Source organism: Terrapene carolina, unplaced genomic scaffold (assembly GCF_002925995.2).
Source record: "Terrapene carolina triunguis isolate 2854851 unplaced genomic scaffold, T_m_triunguis-2.0 Scaffold18, whole genome shotgun sequence".
In the NCBI taxonomy this organism is placed as follows: domain Eukaryota; kingdom Metazoa; phylum Chordata; order Testudines; family Emydidae; genus Terrapene; species Terrapene triunguis.
Window position 1 is genome coordinate 1,586,551 of NW_020664369.1, and position 21,472 is coordinate 1,608,022.

Sequence of the window (21,472 nt, forward strand, 5' to 3'; positions counted from 1 at the left end):
GGTCAGCAGTGGGCAGTGCAATATATTCCAGGGGTACCTCTGATTAAGGAAGGCTCTTAATCCCACAGGAGTTGAAAACAGCAGCCAGGCTGGGCCCGACAGAGATTTTCAGATCTACTGAGACCTCTGGTGGATCTAGTATCTCTATCCACAAAGGCCCAGGTGCATACCAGAAGCTGAGATGGAAAAGAGGGGCTTTGATGGGCAGGAAATGGAATGAGTCACTGGGTCCAGACAAGAGGTCACAGGCTGATGTCCAGCATGGAGGTTGGGGGTGGGGGTGATACTAAAGGACACCTGGCTAGTGGGTACTCACCCATAGTTTTTGACCCTTCCAAATGCTTGTGAATGAGGTCTGAGGTTCAGACAAGTTCTTATTTTCTGTGACCAAGTTTGCCTAGCCTCCGTTTTCAGAACATCTTGGCAGCAGATGATTATCTCAGTAGAATGGAAGCAAAAAGCAAAAACTGACAGAACTCCAAAATAAGAAACATAATTAGCAGCAAAACTTTTAATTTGCCATTCTGAACCATTTCTAAATGAGTTAGTGGCTTATTTATCGGACCTGGCTTGACATTTAGACAGTTCCTTTTAATGCTAATGGGCTTGATTACCGGTATGAATCCTACTGCTCTGCAGAAACTGCTGCTCAGTATTCAGAGCTGCCAAATTCTTCCCACACAATAACACCTTCCTTTCTTCACAGTAAATATGTATTATTCAGTGTACCCATATTACAATAAGGTGCTCACCGGTGTGAGGTGTTTGCTGAGATAATTAAAGCAGCAACCACCAGTTTGCTAGAAATCTAAATTGTGGAAAACACTAGGTACCAATTGTACTGCCTCTTGTCGTAGAGTTTTCTGGCCCTGGACTTCCCCAGTTTCTTTAAATGGCACCACGCACTTCTCCTGGCCCTTCCCCACTCCAGCTCACCCCTCTGCAACCTTAAGTTCAGCTGGGAGACTGAACCAAAGACCATTAAAATCAGTGGAAACCCTCCCCCCGCCCATTGAGTTCAGTGGGCTTGGAATCAGATCTTTGCAGGGTTATCATTATCATGAGTTTATACAACCCCTATCGCAAAGGGGCCTGACCTCGTTGTGACCCTAAGGTGCTATCAGAACAAAAGTGTTGAATAATTAATAATAAAATTCCCCCAGACGGTTAACACTGGCAGGGCTGGTTCAACAAAGGCTCTGATGGTGCATTGGTGACAGCCCATAGGCAGCTAACTGGGCCCTTGCATTTTAAGGTAAAAATTTAGTGTGTGATTTTTCCCTCCCTCACTTGCCCAAAACTGCTCTGCTTGCCAGGTGGGTGAGGAGTGGGGGAGACAACAGGGCTCGTGTCCAGTACTGGTGTTGAGAGGTTAGGGGACTTCTGGGTGGAAGCTTCTTTCTAGCCTAAAAGAGATGGAAACCCTGTGCTGTGTCTCAGTAAAAGCCAAGGAACCAGGGCAGGGCATGGGACTTGTGTTAGCATCTCAGCACTCTCAGTCAGCAGGGAGACGCTGTTACTCCATACCTAGAGTCCTACCAAATTCACGGCCATGAAAAATGCATCACAGACCATAAAAATCTGGTCTCCCCCTGTGAAATCTGGTCTTTTGTGTGCTTTCTATATGAGCTGAGGGGTGAAAACATTATCTACTACCTGATTGCCGTCTATGGCGAGATAACTGGCTCTGTGGATATGGGGAAAGCGGTGGACGTGATATATCTTGACTTTAGGAAAGCTTTTGATACGGTCTCCCACAGTATTCTTGCCAGCAAGTTAAAGAAATATGGATTGGATGAATGGACTATAAGGTGGATAGAAAGCTGGCTAGATTGTCGGGTTCAACGGGTAGTGATCAACGGCTTGATGTCTAGTTGGCAGCCGGTATCAAGTGGAGTGCCCCAGGGGTCTGTCCTGGGGCCGGTTTTGTTCAACATCTTCCATTTGGATGATGGAATAGATTGCACCCTCAGCAAGTTCGCGGATGACACTAAACTGGGGAGAGAGAGAGATACGCTGGAGGGTAGAGATAGGGTCCAGAGTGACCTAGACAAATTGGAGGATTGGGCTAAAAGAAATCTGATGAGGTTCAACAAGGACAAGTCCAGAGTCCATATTAGGTTGCATTAGTAGGAGCATTGCCAGCAGATCGAGGGAAGTGATTATTCCCTTCTATTTGACACTGGTGAGGCCACATCTGGAGTAATTGCATCCAGTTTTGGGCCATCCACTACAGAAAGAATGTGGACAAATTGGAGAGAGTCCAGTGGAAGGCAACAAAAATGATTAGGGGGCTGGGGCACATGACTTATGAGGAGAGGCTGAGGGAACTGGGCTTATTTAGTCTGCAGAAGAGACGAGTGAGGGGGGATTTGATAGCAGCCTTCAACTACCTGAAGGGGGATTCAAAGAGGATGGAGATAGGCTGTTCTCAGTGGTGGCAGATGACAGAACAAGAAGCAATGGTCTCAAGTTGCAATGTGGGAGGTCTAGGTTGGATATTAGGAAAAACTATTTCACTAGGAGGGTGGTGAAGCACTGGAATGGGTTACCTAGGGAGGTGGTGGAATCTCCTTCCTTAGAGGTTTTTTAAGGCCCGGCTTGACAAAGCCCTGGCTAGGATGATTTAGCTGGGGTTGGTCCTGCTTTGAGCAGGGGGTTTGACTATGACCTCCTGTGATCTCTTCCAACCCTAATCTTCTATGATTCTATACAGATTTCAGGGGGAAGACCAACCTTTCTCAAATTGGGGGTCCTGACCCAAAAGTGAGTTGCAGAGGGGTGACAAGGTTATTTTAAGAGGGTCACAGTATTGCCACCCTTACTTCTGCGCTGCCTTCAGAGCTGGGCAACTGGAGAGCGGCGACTATTGGCCAGGCACCCAGCTCTGAAGGCAGCGCCCCGCCAGCAGCAACTCAGAAGTAAGGGTAGCAGTACCGCAAACCTCCCTACAATAACCTTGCGACCACCCCACAACTTCTTTTTGGGTCAGGACCCCTACAATTACAACACCATGAACTTTCAGATTTAAATAGCTGAAATCATGAAATTTACAACTTTTAAACTCCTATGACCATGAAATGGACCATGAATTTGGTAGGGCCCTATCCATACCACATGGTGCTGGAGTATGAGGAGTAACCAGACCACTGGTATGTCAGTTTGGCTCTGCAGGCCTGGGAAGGAACCCCCCCAAGATTCATCAGTATTATGGATTATTAATTTAACAGTGATGCTTAGGAGCCTTTGTCATGGACCAGGACCCCATTGTGCTAGGCTCTGTACAAACACAGAACGAAAAAACTGGTCCCTGCCCTAAAGAGCCAATAATCAAGGTTTGTAGGGGGGTTGTTTGACTTTTGTGTGGGGGGGTTTATATTGCTTTAATCTTTGTCATCCCTTTCCTTCTTCTCTTTCACACCATATCTGAGTTGTATAGAAGGACAACACGTTGGGACAGCAGAATGGCTGTGGCACCTGGAGAGAGGGAGGGGGAAGGTTTGTAACTAACAAGGCATGTACCCAGCAGCACAGGACATCATCCCAGACACATTGTTTGAACTTTGTATATTGGTTTTCTCTGTCTTGTCTATTTGCATAGTAAGGTCTTCAGGAGAGACCCCTGTCTTCCTCTGCGATTATATAGCACCTAGCACACGGGAGACCTGATCTTGATTGGAGCCTTTGGGCTCTTCCATAATAGAAATAATTACTACTACTAATAATAATAATAATAGGTGCAGGAAGGGAAGATCCATTCTGTTTTTCACAAGTCACCACCTGTTTTTTCTCTGTATACGCATTATGCCCTGCAGAGATCCCTTCTTTATGGGATCAATCAGTCTTAAAGAGCACCTGATTCTCCTCCTGCATCCATGTAAATCAGCAGTAACTCCAGTGAAGTCCGTTCAGAATGGCACTGGTGCAAATAAGAACAGAATTGGGTCCCACATTCGTTACATTATTACATTTTTTTAAGATTAAAAATGATAGATTTTAGGAGATAAACGTGTCTGTTTTATAAACGTTGGTGCAAAATGCCAACTGAGGAAGTTCATGGGACCCAGAGAGCCTTATAAACTAGGACAGCCTGGTAAGCATTCTGAATGACAAGGACCTGACAAGCCATGCTGCTTTAACAAGCTTTCCTGATGGCTAACCGACCCCAATGAGATTATCATGATCCGTGGAACATAGATACATGGGCCCAGTAATTTCCCCAGGGGTGTGATTATCTTGTAATAGCCGGATCCCTGATGCTCATTTTTTATACCATGAAGAAAATGAGGTCTGAAGTAGGAATGCTAGTTTGTACCATTCAGATTGGCTACGCAGCCAAGACATTTGGTTTCAAACCAATTCTACAAAAAGAACACAGGTAAATAAGTACAGGTTCCTCCAGTGAAGAAGTTGAGGCTTTGTCCCAAAAGAGGTCCTTGCATGTTGGATGATTAGAGCCTCTCTGTGCATGTTTGTTTTCATTTACTAGCGGAAAAGCTGCTATGCGTAATACAGGTTCAGATAACCTAGTGACGCCAATTTTATTTATGTTCTTTCCGCCTCCTACGCCATCATTCATGTAACCATGAATAATAAGCTGATCAGGAGCCGGTTCTATCTGAATGCTACTTTGCAATGATGGTAAACAGGATGATATAAGCAAGGTTGAGGGCATACATCTTGATTTCCATAAAATGTGCTCATTCAGAAATACGGGCACTGCCAGGCCATGCATCCACTCACAAAGGATGTACATATTAAATGTCTGCATGTAGTGTAATGTGTATGCTCCTGGATTACCAGTAGGTGTGTTTCAGAGTTATTTTTCCTCTGATATAGGTATTTAGGGAGGCCACTGTTTCTGAGAGGGGGATTTGGCTTTTATGGATTTCCTCTGATCCCCTAGGTTTGTTTGAATACTGTCTTTTTAATGCATCACTTGCTGAAGCTACAGGGAGCATGCAGAACATACAGGAGTTTGACACTTTATTCAGAGGAACCAAAGTCTGCTCAGGGGCTCCCATTAATTACCATAGTATAAAAACACCACACTGTTGCCCTCCTCATCAGGGCCGGCTTTAGGCCAATTCAACCAATTCCCCTGAATCGGGCCCCGCCCCTAAGAGGGCCCCGCACCCAAGCCCCGGTACGGCGTACCGGCAAGAGCCGGTGCACCATACCAGGGTGGCCCAGCTTCCCCAGGGGGCTCCCAGGCCCTTTAAATTGCCACCAGAGCCCCACTGCTGGAGCCCTGGGGTAGAGCTGCAGGGCTCTGGGGGCTATTTAAAAAGTCCGGGGCTCCCGTTGCTTCTACCATCCCGGCCCTTTAAATAGACGCTGGAGCCCCGCCGCTTTCCCAGGGCTCCCGCGGCTATTGGAAGGGCTGGGGTGGTGGAAGCAGGGGAGCCCCGGGCCCTTTAAATAGCCCCCGAGCCCCGGGCTGCTGCTGCTACCCCGGTGGGGGAGGGAGGAGGAGGGGGCACTTACCGTACAGGGTGGGCTGTACCCGCACCCTCTGCTCACACCAGCCCCACACCCCCTGCCCTGCCCGCAGCCAGCCCCTGTCTCCAGCCAGCCCCGCACCCCCTGCCCTGCCCGCACCAGCCCCGCACCCCCTGCCCACAGCCAGCCCCTGCCGCGCCCCCTGCCCACAGCCAGCCCCTTGCTGCGCCCCACTGCGGCCCTGACCGAAGCCAGCCAGCCCCACACCCCTCCCGTCCGCACCAGCCCTGCACCCTCTGCCCTGCCTGCAGCCAGCCCCGCACCCCCTGCCCTGTCTCCAGCCAACCCCTGCTGCCCCCCCTGCCTGAAGCCAGCCAGTCCCGCACTCCTCTGTCTCCAGCCCTGCCAACCCATGCCGCACCCCCCTGCGGCCCTGCCTGAAGCCAGCCAGCCCCACACCTCCTTGTCTCCAGCCAGCCCCGCACTCCTTGCCCTGCCTGCAGCCAGACCCTACCTCTAGTCAGCCCCTGCCCTGCCTCCAGCCAGCCCCATGTCCACTGGTGCCCTGCAGTTCCCAGGGCAGTAACCCTGCACACCTGCTTCAATGTGGGGGGCAGGGAGCAGCTGGGACCCACACATGTGAAACGGAGCTCATTTCTAGTTCAGGCCCATCTTTTTAAAAAAGAACTTTAGGTAGGGTTAACATACATCCATATTTTCCCGGACATTTCAGGCTTTTTGGTTCTTAAATCGCCGTCCGGGAGGAATTTTTAAAATTTAAAAAATTCCTCCCGGGAAAATACGGACGTATGGTAACCCTATTGGTACAAAAAATACATACTGTGGCACATCCCTTAAATCAGAACTTTTTATAGGAAACCGGTTGCTAAGAAATGAAAGGCTTTTTTTAACATGGTTTTTTTTTAGTCATCCCTGCCGGGGCCCTGCCGAAAATGTTCGAATTGGGCCCCACACTTCCTAAAGCCGGCCCTGCTCCTCATCTTCAAGGTGTGGTCTCAACAGATTGCAGGGCCCAGTATGAAGTAGTGTACTGTGAGTAAGTGACGCTGTTCTATAGTGGCTGGCCTAGAGTGAAGCTAGGTGACATGTTGCCCATAGCAGTTCCCAGAGTTTTCCTTTGGTAGAGGCCTTTTGGGAGGAGTTAAAGGAAAACGAGTTCTAGTCCCAGCTTCCTCTGTGTCTGTGGGTGGGATGTGTCCATATCATCGTGTCCGCTGTCTCTACCTATGGATTCACTGCAATGGAACTCTCCATCTGGATCTGAGAAGCCATATTTCCTTGATCCGGGATGTTGTATTAAAGATGAAGGTGGTGATAGGCAGTAGTGGAGGGTTTCATGGGCCACACTTGAACTACTCTGCCTTAATGTGGGAAATTTTCTGTCTTGAAATTAGCTGAGAATGCATATAAAGTATCCACCCTCTCTCCAGTTTATAAAAACCTGGCAGAGGGGCACTAGTGAGTGACATTTGGATGTTATCGTAGCTATTTAATAATCTGGGTAAAGTTGCTTCTAACTTATTTTTGTTCTTGACACAGATTTTATAGATCTTATTTTTCTGTGCATCATCATGCTCTTAAAAATTATAATATATAGAAGTTTATAGCCTGCCATAATAAGACATTTGTATTATACTGTAATAACTCATTTTCATCAATTCTTGCAGTCTATTACTATGAAACACTTTTATAATCCCTCTTCTATACTATACACCGAAATTCAGAAGTGTATATAAATTATTACACCCTCTTTGCAAAGTTTCCTTATATGTTACTCGCCAAGGTCAAAATGTTCACACCTGGGTTCCTAAAATTAGGCTTCTAAATCCATGTAACAAGTGACTTTGTTAAGGTGGGGGAGGGATGATTTTTCAAAGGGAGGGTGTTCTCCGCTTTTTGAAAATCAGGCCCTGTTAACGTGCCTGGAATTGGACACCACAGCTGAAAACCTAAGCACTTACATTTAGGTGGCTACATATGGATTTAAATGGGCTGTGCCAAGCACCCACAGACTCTATAGAAATCAACAGAAGCTCCTCAGCACCACTGAAAGTTAAGCCGCTTATGCTGAGCTGCCTAAGAATAGATGTGGGGGCCTAACCGTAGGCAGTCAGGTTTGAAATTTTTGATTCCAGCACCTCTGTGAGTGAATTGACAATTGATGCAAATGTCAAAACATTTCTACACAGTGAGCGAAGGCTAATTCACGTCTTTGTCTTGTTCATACAAAAAGCCCCAGGGCCTGATTCAGAAGAGGCGATTTGTGATGACCTGAAAATAACTACCCTGTTCCTAGATGAGGTGAGGCCCATGGAGAAATTAAAATGAATACACCAGTCATTGATAAAGAGGAAGCTGCATGGCTCAAGGGAGTGGTACTGGACAGTGGAGCCTTTCGCCTGTAGGTCACCATTCCACACCCAACCTGTGCTGGTAGAGACTCACAGCCAACCGGTGTAAATTGGCGAGTTTTTTTCACAACATTTTCCCTGATGCTGTTTGGTGGCCTGTGTGAAGTGGGTGGGTGGATCTCAGTCCAGTCTGTGCTGGATACATGTTCACGTCAAAAAAGCCTCTCTCACTCGGGCAACTTTTTCATCAGTCTCAGCTCAGAGGGGAGCTGACAACTGAATGAGCATTAAAACTGAACGATCCCCTCCCACACAGAGGTTCTGTCCCTTCTGGTTAAGGTTGAGGCATGCTTATTTTTGCTTTCTTTTGTGGGTAGGCTTTGGGGGAAAGGTTGCAGTGTTGTTTGTGAATAAATGGTGTCCTGTGGGGCATCACTTCACCGCCTCTGACAAGTACTAAATTCTCTCAGAACAAAGAGGGACAAAGGAAGGCAGCTCCTCGATGAAAATCGGAGGGAAGCTCGTGGAAAGTTCCTTGCGCCTGACACATAGAAACAGAGGGCCAAATTCATCACTGGTATAACTCCATTGATCTCCATAGAGTTACACCAAAAGTGGGTCTAATCTAAGGACTCTTCAGTAACAGAGAGGATTTTAGTCAGGGCTTGTTTTCCCTGACCCTACTAATACCATGTGGTTATATTTCCAGTCAGGTAGTGTAAGATTTGTCAGGTCTGTGGTGAGATGCCTTTCAGAAAAGACATCTAGCTTCCAGAAAAGTGCTCTCTTGGGATGTTTTGACACTCCTGAAACTGAGAGTAGTGTCCAGGGGAAAGGAAGTTAGCTTTGCTTTCTTGACAATAGACCAAAAATTGCTGAAGAGGCGAATGCTATTCCCTTTAAGAGAGATTTACATTTGACCATCAAAACAACGGGAGTAGTTTGACAAGAAAAGGAAAGAGTAGATGTTACTGACTCAGACAGCAGCTGGCTCTCGAGCCATGGCGACCTAATGAAAAACATGTGGGTGTGTGATGTGTCGAATTGTCTTCCTTATCCTCCTGCTGGTTTTGCAGCTTCTCAAAATGAAGCCAAGTTTAAAAGGAGACCGATGTCAGACCCTCTGGTATTTCAGCCTCTCAAACTCAATCTTATTTTCCTCCTTTGCAGTGTCATGTGCTTAGCCATCACCCAGTTTAAAATAGACAAAAAAGAGGGCTATTTGGTTATCTCTCTGTTTCTACTTCCACCAGCATTTCAATTGGGGCTGGGGGGGGGGGTTGTAATAATAATATATGGAGATATACCTATCTCATAGAACTGGAAGGGACCCCAAAAGGTCATTGAGTCCAGCCCCCTGCCTTCACTAGCAGGACCAAGTACTAATTTTGCCCCAGATCCCTAAGTAGCCCCCTCAAGGATTGAACTCATAACCCTGGTTTAGCAGCCCAATCCTCAAGCCACTGAGCTATCCCTCCTCCTTAGATGGTTACATTGCTCTAGTTCAGAGGTGGCCGAGGAGGGAACCCGAGCAGGCCCACACAGTGCAAGGAAGCCTCATCATTAATATGGAGGTTCTGGTCTCAGCATGCAATGCTCCATCTTAAACAGTAGCCTCTGTGCTATGCAGTTTACTGTAGCTGTGGCCTTCACTCTTCTGTCAGCTTCCCGTTACAGCCCTCCGTTGGGCAAAGTTGGGCTCCCCTGCTGTAATGATAGTGATTCCTTCCAATTTGTGATCTATCAACTCTCTCTTCACCCCTTACATTCAGGATCTTATAGTTCTGACTTGGCTGTTAAAAAGAGCTGTTAGCTTAAAGCTAAACAAAGAAATACGCAGACCAAAAGGGAATGTCCATCTATGATGTGTGTATATATGAAAATCATTTTTGAAAGCTGTCTCCTGTTTATGGCAGTAACTTATTTCAACAAATATTTTGAAAAGATTTTATTACATGGATTTTGTTTGCCTGCAGAGCAGACACATTAGCATTATAGACCATAATGGCAATACTCTAATAATAATAATACTTCATTAACATATTCATCTAAATGTCAAGACTTGTATGATAGATGATGATAACTCTTCCAGAGCCCTGTACAGTCTGACTTGTCAGTTCTAATTTCTTGAAAGACTATTCTTTCTAGGAACAAAGAATGTAGACCATACTTACAGGATGGGGGACATGATCTTGGGAAGCAGTGACTCCGAAAAAGATTTGGGCATCGTTGTGGATAATCAGCTGAGCATGAGGTCCTAGTGTGATGCTGTAACTAAAAAGGCTAATGCACTCCTTGGATGTATAAGCAGAGGAATCTCAAGTAGGAATAGAGAGGTTAATTTACCTCTATATTTGGCACTGATGTGTCCACTGCTGGAATACCATATCCAGTTATGGTGTCCACAAATTCAAGAAGGATGTTGATAATTTGAAGAGGGTCAGAGAAGAGCCAGGAGAATGATAAACGGATTAGAAAACAAGTCTGATAGTGACAGATTCAATTAGCTCAATCTATTTAGCTTAACAAATAGAAGGTTAAAGGACTTGATCATAGTTTATAAGTACCTATAAAATATTTTGGGAACACATATTTAATAATGGGCTCTTCAATTTAGCAGAGAAAGGTATAATGTGATCCAATGGCTGGAAGATGAAGCTAGACAAATTCAGACTGGAAATAGGGTGTAAATTTTTAACAATGAAGGTAAGGAACCATTAGAACAATTTACCTAGTGTTGTGGTGGATTCTCCATCACTGACAATTTTTAAACCAAGACTGGATGTTTTTCTAAAAAAATCTGCTCTAGGAATTGTGTTGGGGAAGTTTTCTGGCCTGTGTCATCCAGGAGATCAGACTAGAGGATCACACTGGTCACTTCTGGTCTTGGAATCTAAGAATCTGTTCTTTGTAGAAATTGCCTTAAAAACTTCAGGAATTTTCTTTTTCTTTTTTTTTTTTTTAAATTTGTTTTTCATTTTTTTTCATCAAAACCTAAAAAAACAAGAAGAAACTTTTTTGAAAAAAAAACAAACAATTTTTTTTTCAAAATTTCCCATGAAACACAATTAACACTTTTCATCCAGCTTTGATGAAAGAGTAAAGATCAGCAATTCACTTGGGAATACAGATTGTCACACATAACCTAGAACTTCCTGCATAGCCTCATGACATCACCTTATTGATAGTGGTAGTTATGGAGAGGTGCAAACTTGACTCTTCTTAGATAAATGTGATTTTCTCATGTGAGCAGCTAGGCTTTAAGTACAATTAATATTTTTAAAAAAAGCTAATGCTCTTCACCATTTTCCTTTGTCCGCTGAGGAAAATCACTTCGCTGAAGTACATGAAAACTGTGAGTTTTGTAAGGCTGTTGCAAAGCCCATCCCAACAGTAGAAGACCTGGACACAGAACCACTGGAAACTGTGAGTAGCTGTGCTACTTAAACAATTAAGCTATCTTTTCCTGGTAATCTTCCAGCAGCAAAGCCAATACATTACCAGGCCCTCGCAGTTCCTGATAACTAGTACCAAACATACGTGATTAGGCCAGGACTGTGGAGGTGAGGGAACCGCTAGGTCTTTTGTAACATATTCAGGATTATACTTTGGTCAAGTAGTACCATGGAAGGAAGAAAATTTGGCATCCCAGCATCCCCAAGAATTCCTGCTGCCATCAGCAGTTGGACACAAGACAGGGTCACCCAAAAATCATTGTGAATTATACCAATGGAGGGAAAATCCACAACAAAAAATGGGAGCAGTTTGGTCCAATGACCAGGGTGCAAGGTCTGAGATTCAGGACTCTTGTGATTTGTTCCTATTTCTACTATGGACTTGAGGTGTGACCATAAGCAAGTCACCTTTTTAATCTGAGCCTGAGTATCCATAAATGTAGGATGATACATTATGGAAAGGGGAGGGAGACAAATGAAGAAAGCTCCTGCTATGTGCTGTAGTGATAATTGTTATGTGGGAAGCAGGGCAACGACCAGACATCAGAGTTGGGGAGGAAGGCAGAAGCAGGGCTAAGGGGGCAGTATGGAGAGGGTTGTGAGGAGCTGGATGACAAGCAGTTCGGAGTGGATAGGAAATTGGATTAAGAAGGCAAGGGGAAGAAAAGAGGAGCACCTTTGGGGCATGGGTGTTGAGGGGGAAATGGGAAGAGATCACTGAAGGAGTGGATGGTCAGAGAAGCAAAGTTGGAGGGAGACCATCTGGCTTCAGGAAGAGCTGTAGCTTGCGATACAGAAGCGTGGGGTTCTTGGAAATGGAGCGGTGGTGAGTCAACAGGCCAGATCCTCAGCTGATGCAATGGTGCTAAGCAGAGAACCTGGTTTACTGGCATTAATAAAGCCATATGAAGTGGGAAAATCCTGCATCACTCATGAGATGATCTTGCCTAATCTCAGACTGCTTGCCTGTTGGGAGGAATGTGAAGCCATGTGTGGAAAAGGTTACACTTTCTGCCAGTTCCCTGTAGGCTGGTCCCACTGTGTTCCCACATCTGGTGTATTTTGTAGCTTTTGTGCTGCAGGACGTACAAGGACGTGTTTGAGTGTGTGATCAAGGAGCTGATGAAAAGCACCTCATTTGATGAAGAGATTGACATTGCTCCTCATCCTCACCTTTCGCAAACAGTGCTAGAGAGTAAAACCAGAAAGAAACTTGAGCAACAGTAAGTGTCTCTGGGAGGGAGTGCATAGACCCCATGCTGATGAGGAAGGTGCCAGAGAGGCCCTAGCGACAGGGCTAGCCCGGCCTTGTCAATCATGTATGGTAGGGGAGAAGGCATTTAAAAAGGAGGAAACTGCAGTCAGCTCAGGATGGGGAGGAACAGGAGTGACCTAAGCAGGAGACTGCTGTGGGGACTCCTGAAGCCACAAAGAGAACCCCCATCTAGGAGATCTTCACCCCGACCCTACAGGGTGCAGCGAACAATCAGGGTAAGCCAGACAGACTAAGCCCGACACAGCAGCCCAGCCAGAGAGATTTCTCAAAACCCACTCTGCAGGTGCTGTATTGTTGGCTGCATTGTGGACTTCTCCCCCTCTCCCCCTCTAAGCCTGTGAGAGGCACTAGAAAGGGGGTACTACCGAGTGCATTGGGGCATTTAACTTTCCTTCTGATCCCCCATCAAAAGTCAGGGCCTCCTTGCAAGAAGTAAGGCACTGGGGTCTGTGCTGGAGCCATCCAGCGTAAATAACTCGGCATGGTCAGGTTCTCCTACCATCTGGGAGAAAAACCTCAGGTGACTCCTTTACCCTCTCTCATTATCCAGAACCCTTTGCAGGAATCAGGAATCCCTCTCCACTACGTTTCTTGATGAATACACTAGAGCATAACTGATGGAGCATTGCATGTAGAATTCCATGTTCTCCTCAGTTTCATATGTGGTCATATACATAGACAAGCAATAAAGCCTTTTCTTTTGGACCCAGAGACAGTGGCTCCTGGAGGGAGTAGAGGGGTCCCATAGTCCTGCTGGACCCCACCTCAGTGTTGCCTCTCAGAGAAGGCCCTGCTGGGCAGACAACAATGTTGGCATGACTTGGGGTGTTCAGGTGGAGTAATTATTTATATATGTAAATGTGCAGGTAGGACATCATGACCTAATGTCACATGTTTTTCTGAAATTGTTTAGGTTGTCGTTAGCCAAAAACAAGTGTGTGATTTTAAAATATATTGTTTGTTGTCCTTAGGTTGCAAGAGAGAGGTTTTGATAAATACAGGGAACTGTATGAGCGGTATATCAAGTTTGGTGCCTGTAAGTACGGTTACCATGGTACTGTTTTAGTCATTGTGTTTGATTTGAATCATATCGGACAGGGATGAAAGAGACCTATTAAGTCACATGTAATCCATCTTCTGGTCAGTGCAGGATTGTTCCCTACAGAACATTTGATAGCATATTGGCCATTTAGTTTAACTACCCTAAGCAATGGGGTTTTCCTCACTCCCGTTGGGAAACTCTCCCACAGGCTCATGGGGTATGTCTACACTGCACCTGGGAGTGCGTTCATAGACAGACTTGTGTTAGCAGGGCTCACCCCGGCATGCTAAACATTGCTGTACAGACACTGCAGCTCAGGCTGGCGCTCAGTCTCTCAGTGCCCGCCCTCCCCCCACGCTTGGAAGCCTGAGGTGCAACATCTACACAGCTATTTTTAGCGCACTAGCACAAGCTCCACTAGCACAAGTCGGTGGACCTGGTCTGGGAGGCTCACTCCCAGACACAGTGTAGACAGACCTATAGAGCTCATTGTCAGGTTTTTCATGATGTCTAGACTAAAGTTTCCTTCCAGTTGGTTTACCCTTAAACAGAAGCTCCACGATATCGATGAGATTAGGGCTAACTCTGAGCTTTGAGAGGCAGAGCTGTACTGAATTCCCTGAACACCTTCATTTTAAAATTGTTTCAGTGACCAAAATTTCATTTAAATTCTCGCAACCCGAAGAAGAGGTCCCAGTTGTTGGTCCAGTGCTGCCTCAGACTCTTGAAGACCTGGGTACAGAGTTCAGAGCAGAGCACTTAAAGGTGTGTGATGATAACCTGATGGCTGTATTGTCTTTTGATGCTAGTACCTATCACTCCACATAGGTAAGTTGTCTGAATGCTCACGAGATTTTGTCTATTCAGCAACATCTCTTGAAAGCGCTGTTATAAGGGCAGCGACACCTGTGACAGAAAATCTCAATGGGACTTAGAAAAGTGGGATGGTGACACGAAACCCTTCACTCAAACGGTGAGAAAAATATGCTGAGCCTCTGCTTTAAAGAGAACACCGCTCTCTGGGAGTTGGCACAACTGTCCAGCCCTCTCACCACTGTGTACTCCACTTTACGTATCTATTCAGGGGCTTGTCCCAGAGCTGGGCCGTAAGGTGAGTACACTGTGAAACCTGTAACTAGCATACAGAGCCCTCCTACCTGCGGAAAGGACAACCCCAAAAGAGAGATTCAGGAGGATGCAGTCTATTCTATGAACTGCCCAGAGACATGGTTTATTATTATTAATTTATTTGTGCTGTACTAGCCCTGAGCGGTCCCAACAGAAATCAGGCCTCCATTGTGCTAGATACTGTATAAACCCATTAAGAGAGAGTCCCTGCTCCGAAAGACCTTACAGTCAAAATAGACAGACAACAATTGGGAGAAAGGAATTATTATTATCCCCATTTTACAGAGTCACAGCAAAATTATGTAACTTGCCCCTGAGACAAGGTGGGTGAGGTAATATCTTCTATTGGCCAATTTCTGTTGGTGAGAGAGACAAGCTTTCAAGATACATAGAGCTCTTCTTCACCTAGACCTGAACAAGAGCTCTGTCCAGCTCGAAAGCTTTAGAGAGCCAACTTCAAATCCTAGCATCGCTCATCAGTGAGCATGGAACTAATGTCTGATTCTTGTCTCCAGTTCTACCCAGGAGGCTATTCACAATGTGACTCCAGTAGTGGTGTCTCTCACTAGCGATCCAGTCAGGGAATAGTATGGATGTTGCATATTAGGACTGAGAAGCACTGGCAGAGATGGATGGGAGGTGGATCAAAGCAGGCACAGTAACTGCTCTTAAGCAGTATGCTTGGTTCAGACCAGTGCTCTCATACTCCCTTCTGAATTCTCGAAATAGGTGGGAGGAGGGAGGGAACAATTTTACATGCAAAGTAGCTAGTTTTTCAGAGTTACAAAGGACTTTTTATTTTGTCCATCCATGGTAAGAGGCCCATCCATTTTACCAAGAGAGAGACAGGTAACAGAGCTCTTCATCTGGCTGGGACCAAATATGTGACATAGACCTTACACAAAACCACCACGGCCAAACAGCAGAGGCGGGAGCCAGAGATATGCAGGATCCATCCTTCAGCATCTCTCTGGTTTCTTGTAGACTGTTTCCCCGCCGTTTCACATTGCTGGTGTCAGTAATATAAACAGCGAGATAACAGCAGACCTGTCTGGACAGAGGTGAATTTGAAGCTGAATTGAGTGTGGTGCTTCATAAGCAGGCACAGCTGAAAGTTATGCAGGGAGCCAGTTCGTTTACACCAGGATGTGCCTCTGGACTGGGATGTGATTTGCTGGAAGTGTTCAACTGCTTTTATAACAGATGTATACTGTGTAGACATATGTATTAGCAAAGGCCAATGATTTACACTGGACTGGAAACCAGGTTATATACAGGAGGGCAGCAATGATATGTTGGCTTTACCCTCCTAACTCCACACCTCTGCTCCTTCATTCACTCCCTGAAAGGGTTTCTTCAGATCCATGTCTCTGAACTACAGCCAATAATCTAGGGCCTTGCTGCTCTTGAGTAGCCCCTTATTCTATGAGGAGTTTCAATCCTATTGTCTCCAGTACGTCACACTCCCTGTCAATACCCGGCCAGAGCTGGGGAAGCTAATGATCCTACCAGTGGACCAAATTCGGTGATGAATCTTGGTCACGTGCCACCTGAAGCACATTGCGCATACACGAAGAAGAAGTGGCAGTACCCAAAGAGTAAGTTACTACTCCATGGGCCTGAGGCTCTCCTGTGTGGTGTCAATCACCCGCAGCTCCCATGGAAGACAATGGGAATAGAAGGCGTTCAGCACCAAACCTGCATTGTGAACAAGGGCTGGGCTGTTATGTTGAAATCTCTCCTGCTTTCCAAAGCAGAAAATGTTACAGTGCCCATACATTTACATGAAAATTACCTTGATTTACATCACAAGCGGTGGGATTTTTTTTATTGTAGATCTAGAAATCCATTACACTACTTTCCCCTGTGAGCTATGTGCATGACAAAACCTCCTATCTCGAACCGTCTACTTTTGCGCTTCATAAAAAGTCTTTGAAAAATGGAAGCGAGAGCAACATTTATTTCTCCCTGCCCACCCCCTCACAACCAGGAGATCATTTTTAGCTAGTTTGCAGAGCCAAAATATACATCCTTGGGTTATAAATTAGGGCTCTTGTTATGGCCAGAATCAGTCACTTCACACAGGAGAAATGCATAAGCCTGGAAGCTACTGAGGTGGACCTCGAATCTCCTGGAGAGAGAGATGGCAGGGAAGGCCTCTTTCTGCATTTCCGAATTAGCTGTTGCTTTAATAATGCTAAAATGCTAGACTGTAAAGTTGCTCCCGCTGCCGCCCCCCCCCCCCCCCCCCCCACACACACACACAAAGCAAACTGTTCAGCATTCTTCTAGGAGAAGCAAATGGCTCTGCTGTTCATTCCTACAAGGAAGCATGGAGCTCAACCTCATGCAGTGCTTGGAGCCAACCCCTAAGTAAAGACATGTTTATATTTTCTCTGCAATCATCTGTCAGTACATTGCAGGGTAAATTAACTTGTGTGTCTGATGGAAAGAAAGCCTCTTGGCAAAATATTATCGGGGAAAGGCTACCAACATAAATTAAAGAGCCGAGCTTTGTATATAAGACGTGTAAAATATAAATATGGAGGGTGTCGTCTCCTGTGAAAGTTAGCAGACTTTTAATTAAAAACAAACAAAACAAACTTCAAGGGTAAAATGGGAGATACAGCATCTATAGATTTATATTATTGGGCCAAATCCTTTGGTCCCAGTTGGAGATGAGCAAATATTGGAGGCAAAATTGTTCGTGAATATCGTATTTGGAATCTAAGCCTCTCTGTCACATTGTTACGGATTTTTAGTTGGGGTGCATGTGCTGCATACACAATCACAAAAAATTCCTGATGGGTATTAGGCCTGGAACGCCTCCCCTCGACCCACGCTTTCTCTCTTCACTAAATCATTTTATTTCTACAGAATTGTCATGCTCGTGACCCTGTAAGAAGATATTATCCTGATGGGCAGAAATTCTTTCTTCTTTTTCCAGATGGGACAGGTCAGGTTTTGTATCCTGCAAAGTTGTATTCCTTTAAATAGTGGGGCCAAATTTCCGAATGATCTAATTGAAGATTTTTCTGGCTAGGAGTTTCCTCCTGTACGAACAGATAAACGATGTCTCAACGTTGTGAGCCAAATCCGCAGCTGGTGTAAAGTAGCTTAGCTTCAGTAAGTGCAGTGGTGTTTCGCTGATTCAAACCATCCAAGAATCTGATCCTTTGCATCTCCCGGGGGTGGTGTTCCACCGAAATCTGCCTTATTGCAGGAGCTGTGGGGGAGTGTGTGTTTGTTTTTGGGGGGAGGGTTTTCCTTAACTATTTCCCAGTTATCCATCAGGTAACATTGCCATCCTGATCGTGTATGTCAAGGAAGTACAGTTTATATACGTCATCCTAGAGGATCACACACACTCAGGGATTCGAGCATTCTTCACAAACCGCGGCTATGCCACATGCTACCATAGGAATGGGCTCATCTGGTGAGCACAAGTACTGTTAGACAGTCTTCCAGCCAGTACTAATGATTGCAGCCAGGAAGCCCGAGCCTAATGATCAGTGATTGGGGACACCACCTTGGCTTTTGGGGTAGTTAAGTCTCAGCGGTGAGGATAGCTAAGCAGGCAGGAGCGGCTGGAGATTTGGCACACTTCCACCAGCTGCAGTGGTGCCAACTCTCCTAGGGAAGGAGCTGAGCCACTTGCTAGCTGGTCATAGAGGAGGAGCGATGTGCCACTGGGACTTGGGGGAGCCCAGCTCTGAGGGTGAACAGGGGGTTGCAGAGTGACCTTTGGACTGCTCCCAGTGCATCCAATAGCTAAGAATGTGGAGGGTGAGTGTAGCTACGTTCTAAAACCTATGGGTGCTCATTTGGCCCGTCCAGCCTTGATTGATTATTGAGTATTGCAGCAGCACCTATGAGCCCCAATCACAGACTAGGGCCCTGTGCTAGGTGTTGTACAAACAGAGGACAAAAGGTGGCCCCTGTCCTGAGGAGCTTGCAATGTGTGCATATGACAGGAGCCAACAATTCATACAACAAACAGGGGAGCACAAGCTAACTCTGAGCCAAAACCGATCAGCATACTCCACTAAAGAGATAGCGACAGTGGACCAAAGGCAGCCCACTACCCTCAGATCTAATCCAGAGGTATGGTACTCCATTGTGAGCTGAGGCCAGGGCCGTTGAGCCCAAGACATGCTGGTATTTGTAGCGAGAGTGTCACACCCCTTCTTTAAAGAGGGCAGGAGCTGCTGTCTGCTCCGGTTTATATACATTAATTGTAGACCAAGGTCTTTGGGCCAGTTGCCAGTAATTCTGAGTGTTCAGCAGAGTTTGATTACCCCAGTTACACGTCTCAGTCTATTGCTACCCCCTTGCTATCAGTTGGCTTAAACCCAGTTATGCCAACATTCCTGGCTTTTACCTCCCAGTCTGTTTTGCCCAGGCTCTGTACATTAGTCTGTGCATCGGAATGGCAGTTGCAAGGGCCGGTATCGTTTGGCTTCATGGCAACCTTGCATTTGGTTTGTCTCTCATATCCAGTGAATGCTCCAGGCCATAAAGAATTACTCAGGTGACCAATTTCTTCCATAGACTAAACCCCAATATCTATAGATAGATTGTTTGCAACAGGAATCCCTGCTTTTTAAGTCATAACATCCTAATTTCCAACTCCCCGCCCCCAGAAAGTTTACCTTAAAAAGCCAGGGAATGAAAGACATCAATGCAGCATATAAATATCAGTTTTTCATTTTAATCTCTTACACTGAGAAGCAAGCGTGTGCTGATTTAAATTTTACAAGTCCTCCCTGTGTTGAAACTAATTATTGGATACATTAAATGTCTTACTGGATATTACAAATCATTGCAAATAGCTTTTGTAATAACACGTCCATAAAGGCCACTACACTCCCAGTATTTGCCTCCAGACACATTGCTCTTTCATCCATCATGAAGCAGGATGATTTTTACAACACTCTAACACAGCAATTCCTAGCAGCAGTAAAATACCACTGACCCCCTAGACTTGATCCTCTGTTTTCCACCTCTCTCTCCTGCTGGCTTTCCATTACTCTTCTTTGGCTCTCTGGTCTGGAAATGCCTGTGCATTTGTTTTAAGAACGCAATGGTGGCTCCTCTTGTTTTCAGAAGTATTCCAGCCGTTTGTTTCCCTTGTTTCATTCCTTCTCTCTGTCTACAGTTGTGATTATAGAACATGTTCCCTCATTTTTAATGTTTTCACCAACTGGAGTCAGATCACATCACCTACACTTGTTCGTATTCCGATGGCAATTGGGCCACGGCAGTACTCATGGAGCAGAAAGAGAAATATTATAGTGCAGCAGCAAATAGCAAATCCCAGAGAGAAGCAAGCATCATAGTCACAAGCCTATTTTCACCATGAGAATGAGTGTATGGAAATGCACTGCCGCTGAGTAATCTTAAAATTTAAGATTGCTTAACCATGTGCTTCTCATTCCATAATCACAACTTACAGTGGACTTAGTTGATCTGCCTCTGCCTTTCTTCAGTTCTTTGAGTTAACACACAATCACTCCAGGTTTCTTTTGGGATTGGTACAAGTTTTTTGGGGGGGAACATTAGGGCCAAGATCCTGAGCTGGTGTAGATGGTGTAGCTGGTTTACACTAGCCAAGGATCTGGTCCTTGATTCATAGCTGTACTGTTGTGAGAGGGGATAGCTTTGCTCGGTGCTTCATTGTAGAGAGAAATTAAGGGCTATATAGAATAAACTACTATTACGGTACATTTTTAAAAAACCCTTGGTTTCAAAATAAAACTAATCCACTTTTGTGCCATCTAATTTTAACATAGACCAGTTCAAACATGTCTTCAATTTGTGCTCCAGAGCAGCTTAGCTGGGGTGTATTATTGTTTTTGCATTTCTTTTAATACTTGACACACAACTTAACATGGCTACTGAGCCATTCACCGGCCATTGCTGTTCTGGTCAGTTTTGTGTAGCAGTGAGGTAAGAACCAATTTCTTTATATTTAAACTAGACAAAAATTCAGACTGACATATAGGCTGAATTATAAAAACTATCCGAACTCCTCATTGGGGGTCATTATCAGCTCTCAGAGCGATCTCCCCGCTTGTCTCTCTGCCCGTGTTGTATCTTGTGAATTTGTGCTGATTTTCTATTTCATTCAGCTCTCTTTATCCAGCAAGTCAGCTCTCTCTCACACACACAAAAATACAGAGAACATGTATTAAGTTTTAATTGAAATGCTGCACATGTATAAGGTACAAATACATACTGATTTGTTGTTTGGCAATGAAAGAGAAATGATCATAGATACAAATATGTAGGTGCTAACTTACGTGACTTGATTCTACAGCCACTCAGGTCAATAGCAGTGTTCCCACTGATTTCACTAGCTCAGGATCAGATCCTTTTAACATATGGGCAAAATTGTAATGAAAATATGAGGCCATCAACTGTTTCATTTATACAGAGGCAACCCTATAGCTGGAAGAGGGTGGGTGTTGCCAGTGGAAATGATGGCAGAGTTTGAGCCACAGCATCAACATTGAGCAAGGGACGTGAGTTACATTAAAGCAAGGAGCATCCAGCGGCACAGCCCCAATTCACATTCATTTCTCCTCGTCCAAGCTGCTGGGATACAGTGTTAGCTCCTCAGAGTGTAATTCTTCAGATATTTAATCTTCTAGGCCAGGGGTTTAATCCTCTCAAGGCCTAGTCTAGTTTCTTTTCCTAGAGGCAGCTGGAGTGAGCAATTGTGATGCTACTTTAATAGTTTTTTGTGGAGTAAGTG

The 21,472-nt window shown here is 45.3% G+C and overlaps 1 protein-coding gene across 1 annotated transcript in view; it reads left to right on the forward strand.

The window, feature by feature from the left end:
- LOC112111199 (glutamate-rich protein 6B) overlaps nt 1–21,472 on the forward strand; it is a 40,124-nt gene that overhangs the window by 15,185 nt on the left and 3,467 nt on the right. Inside the window, exons 7-13 of the mRNA XM_029911734.1 lie at nt 7,697–7,764; nt 11,139–11,240; nt 12,338–12,492; nt 13,517–13,581; nt 14,237–14,352; nt 17,593–17,681; nt 17,999–18,151. Of these exons, the coding sequence (XP_029767594.1) occupies nt 7,697–7,764; nt 11,139–11,240; nt 12,338–12,492; nt 13,517–13,581; nt 14,237–14,352; nt 17,593–17,681; nt 17,999–18,151 (748 nt within the window). The remainder of the gene's footprint in view (nt 1–7,696; nt 7,765–11,138; nt 11,241–12,337; nt 12,493–13,516; nt 13,582–14,236; nt 14,353–17,592; nt 17,682–17,998; nt 18,152–21,472) is intronic.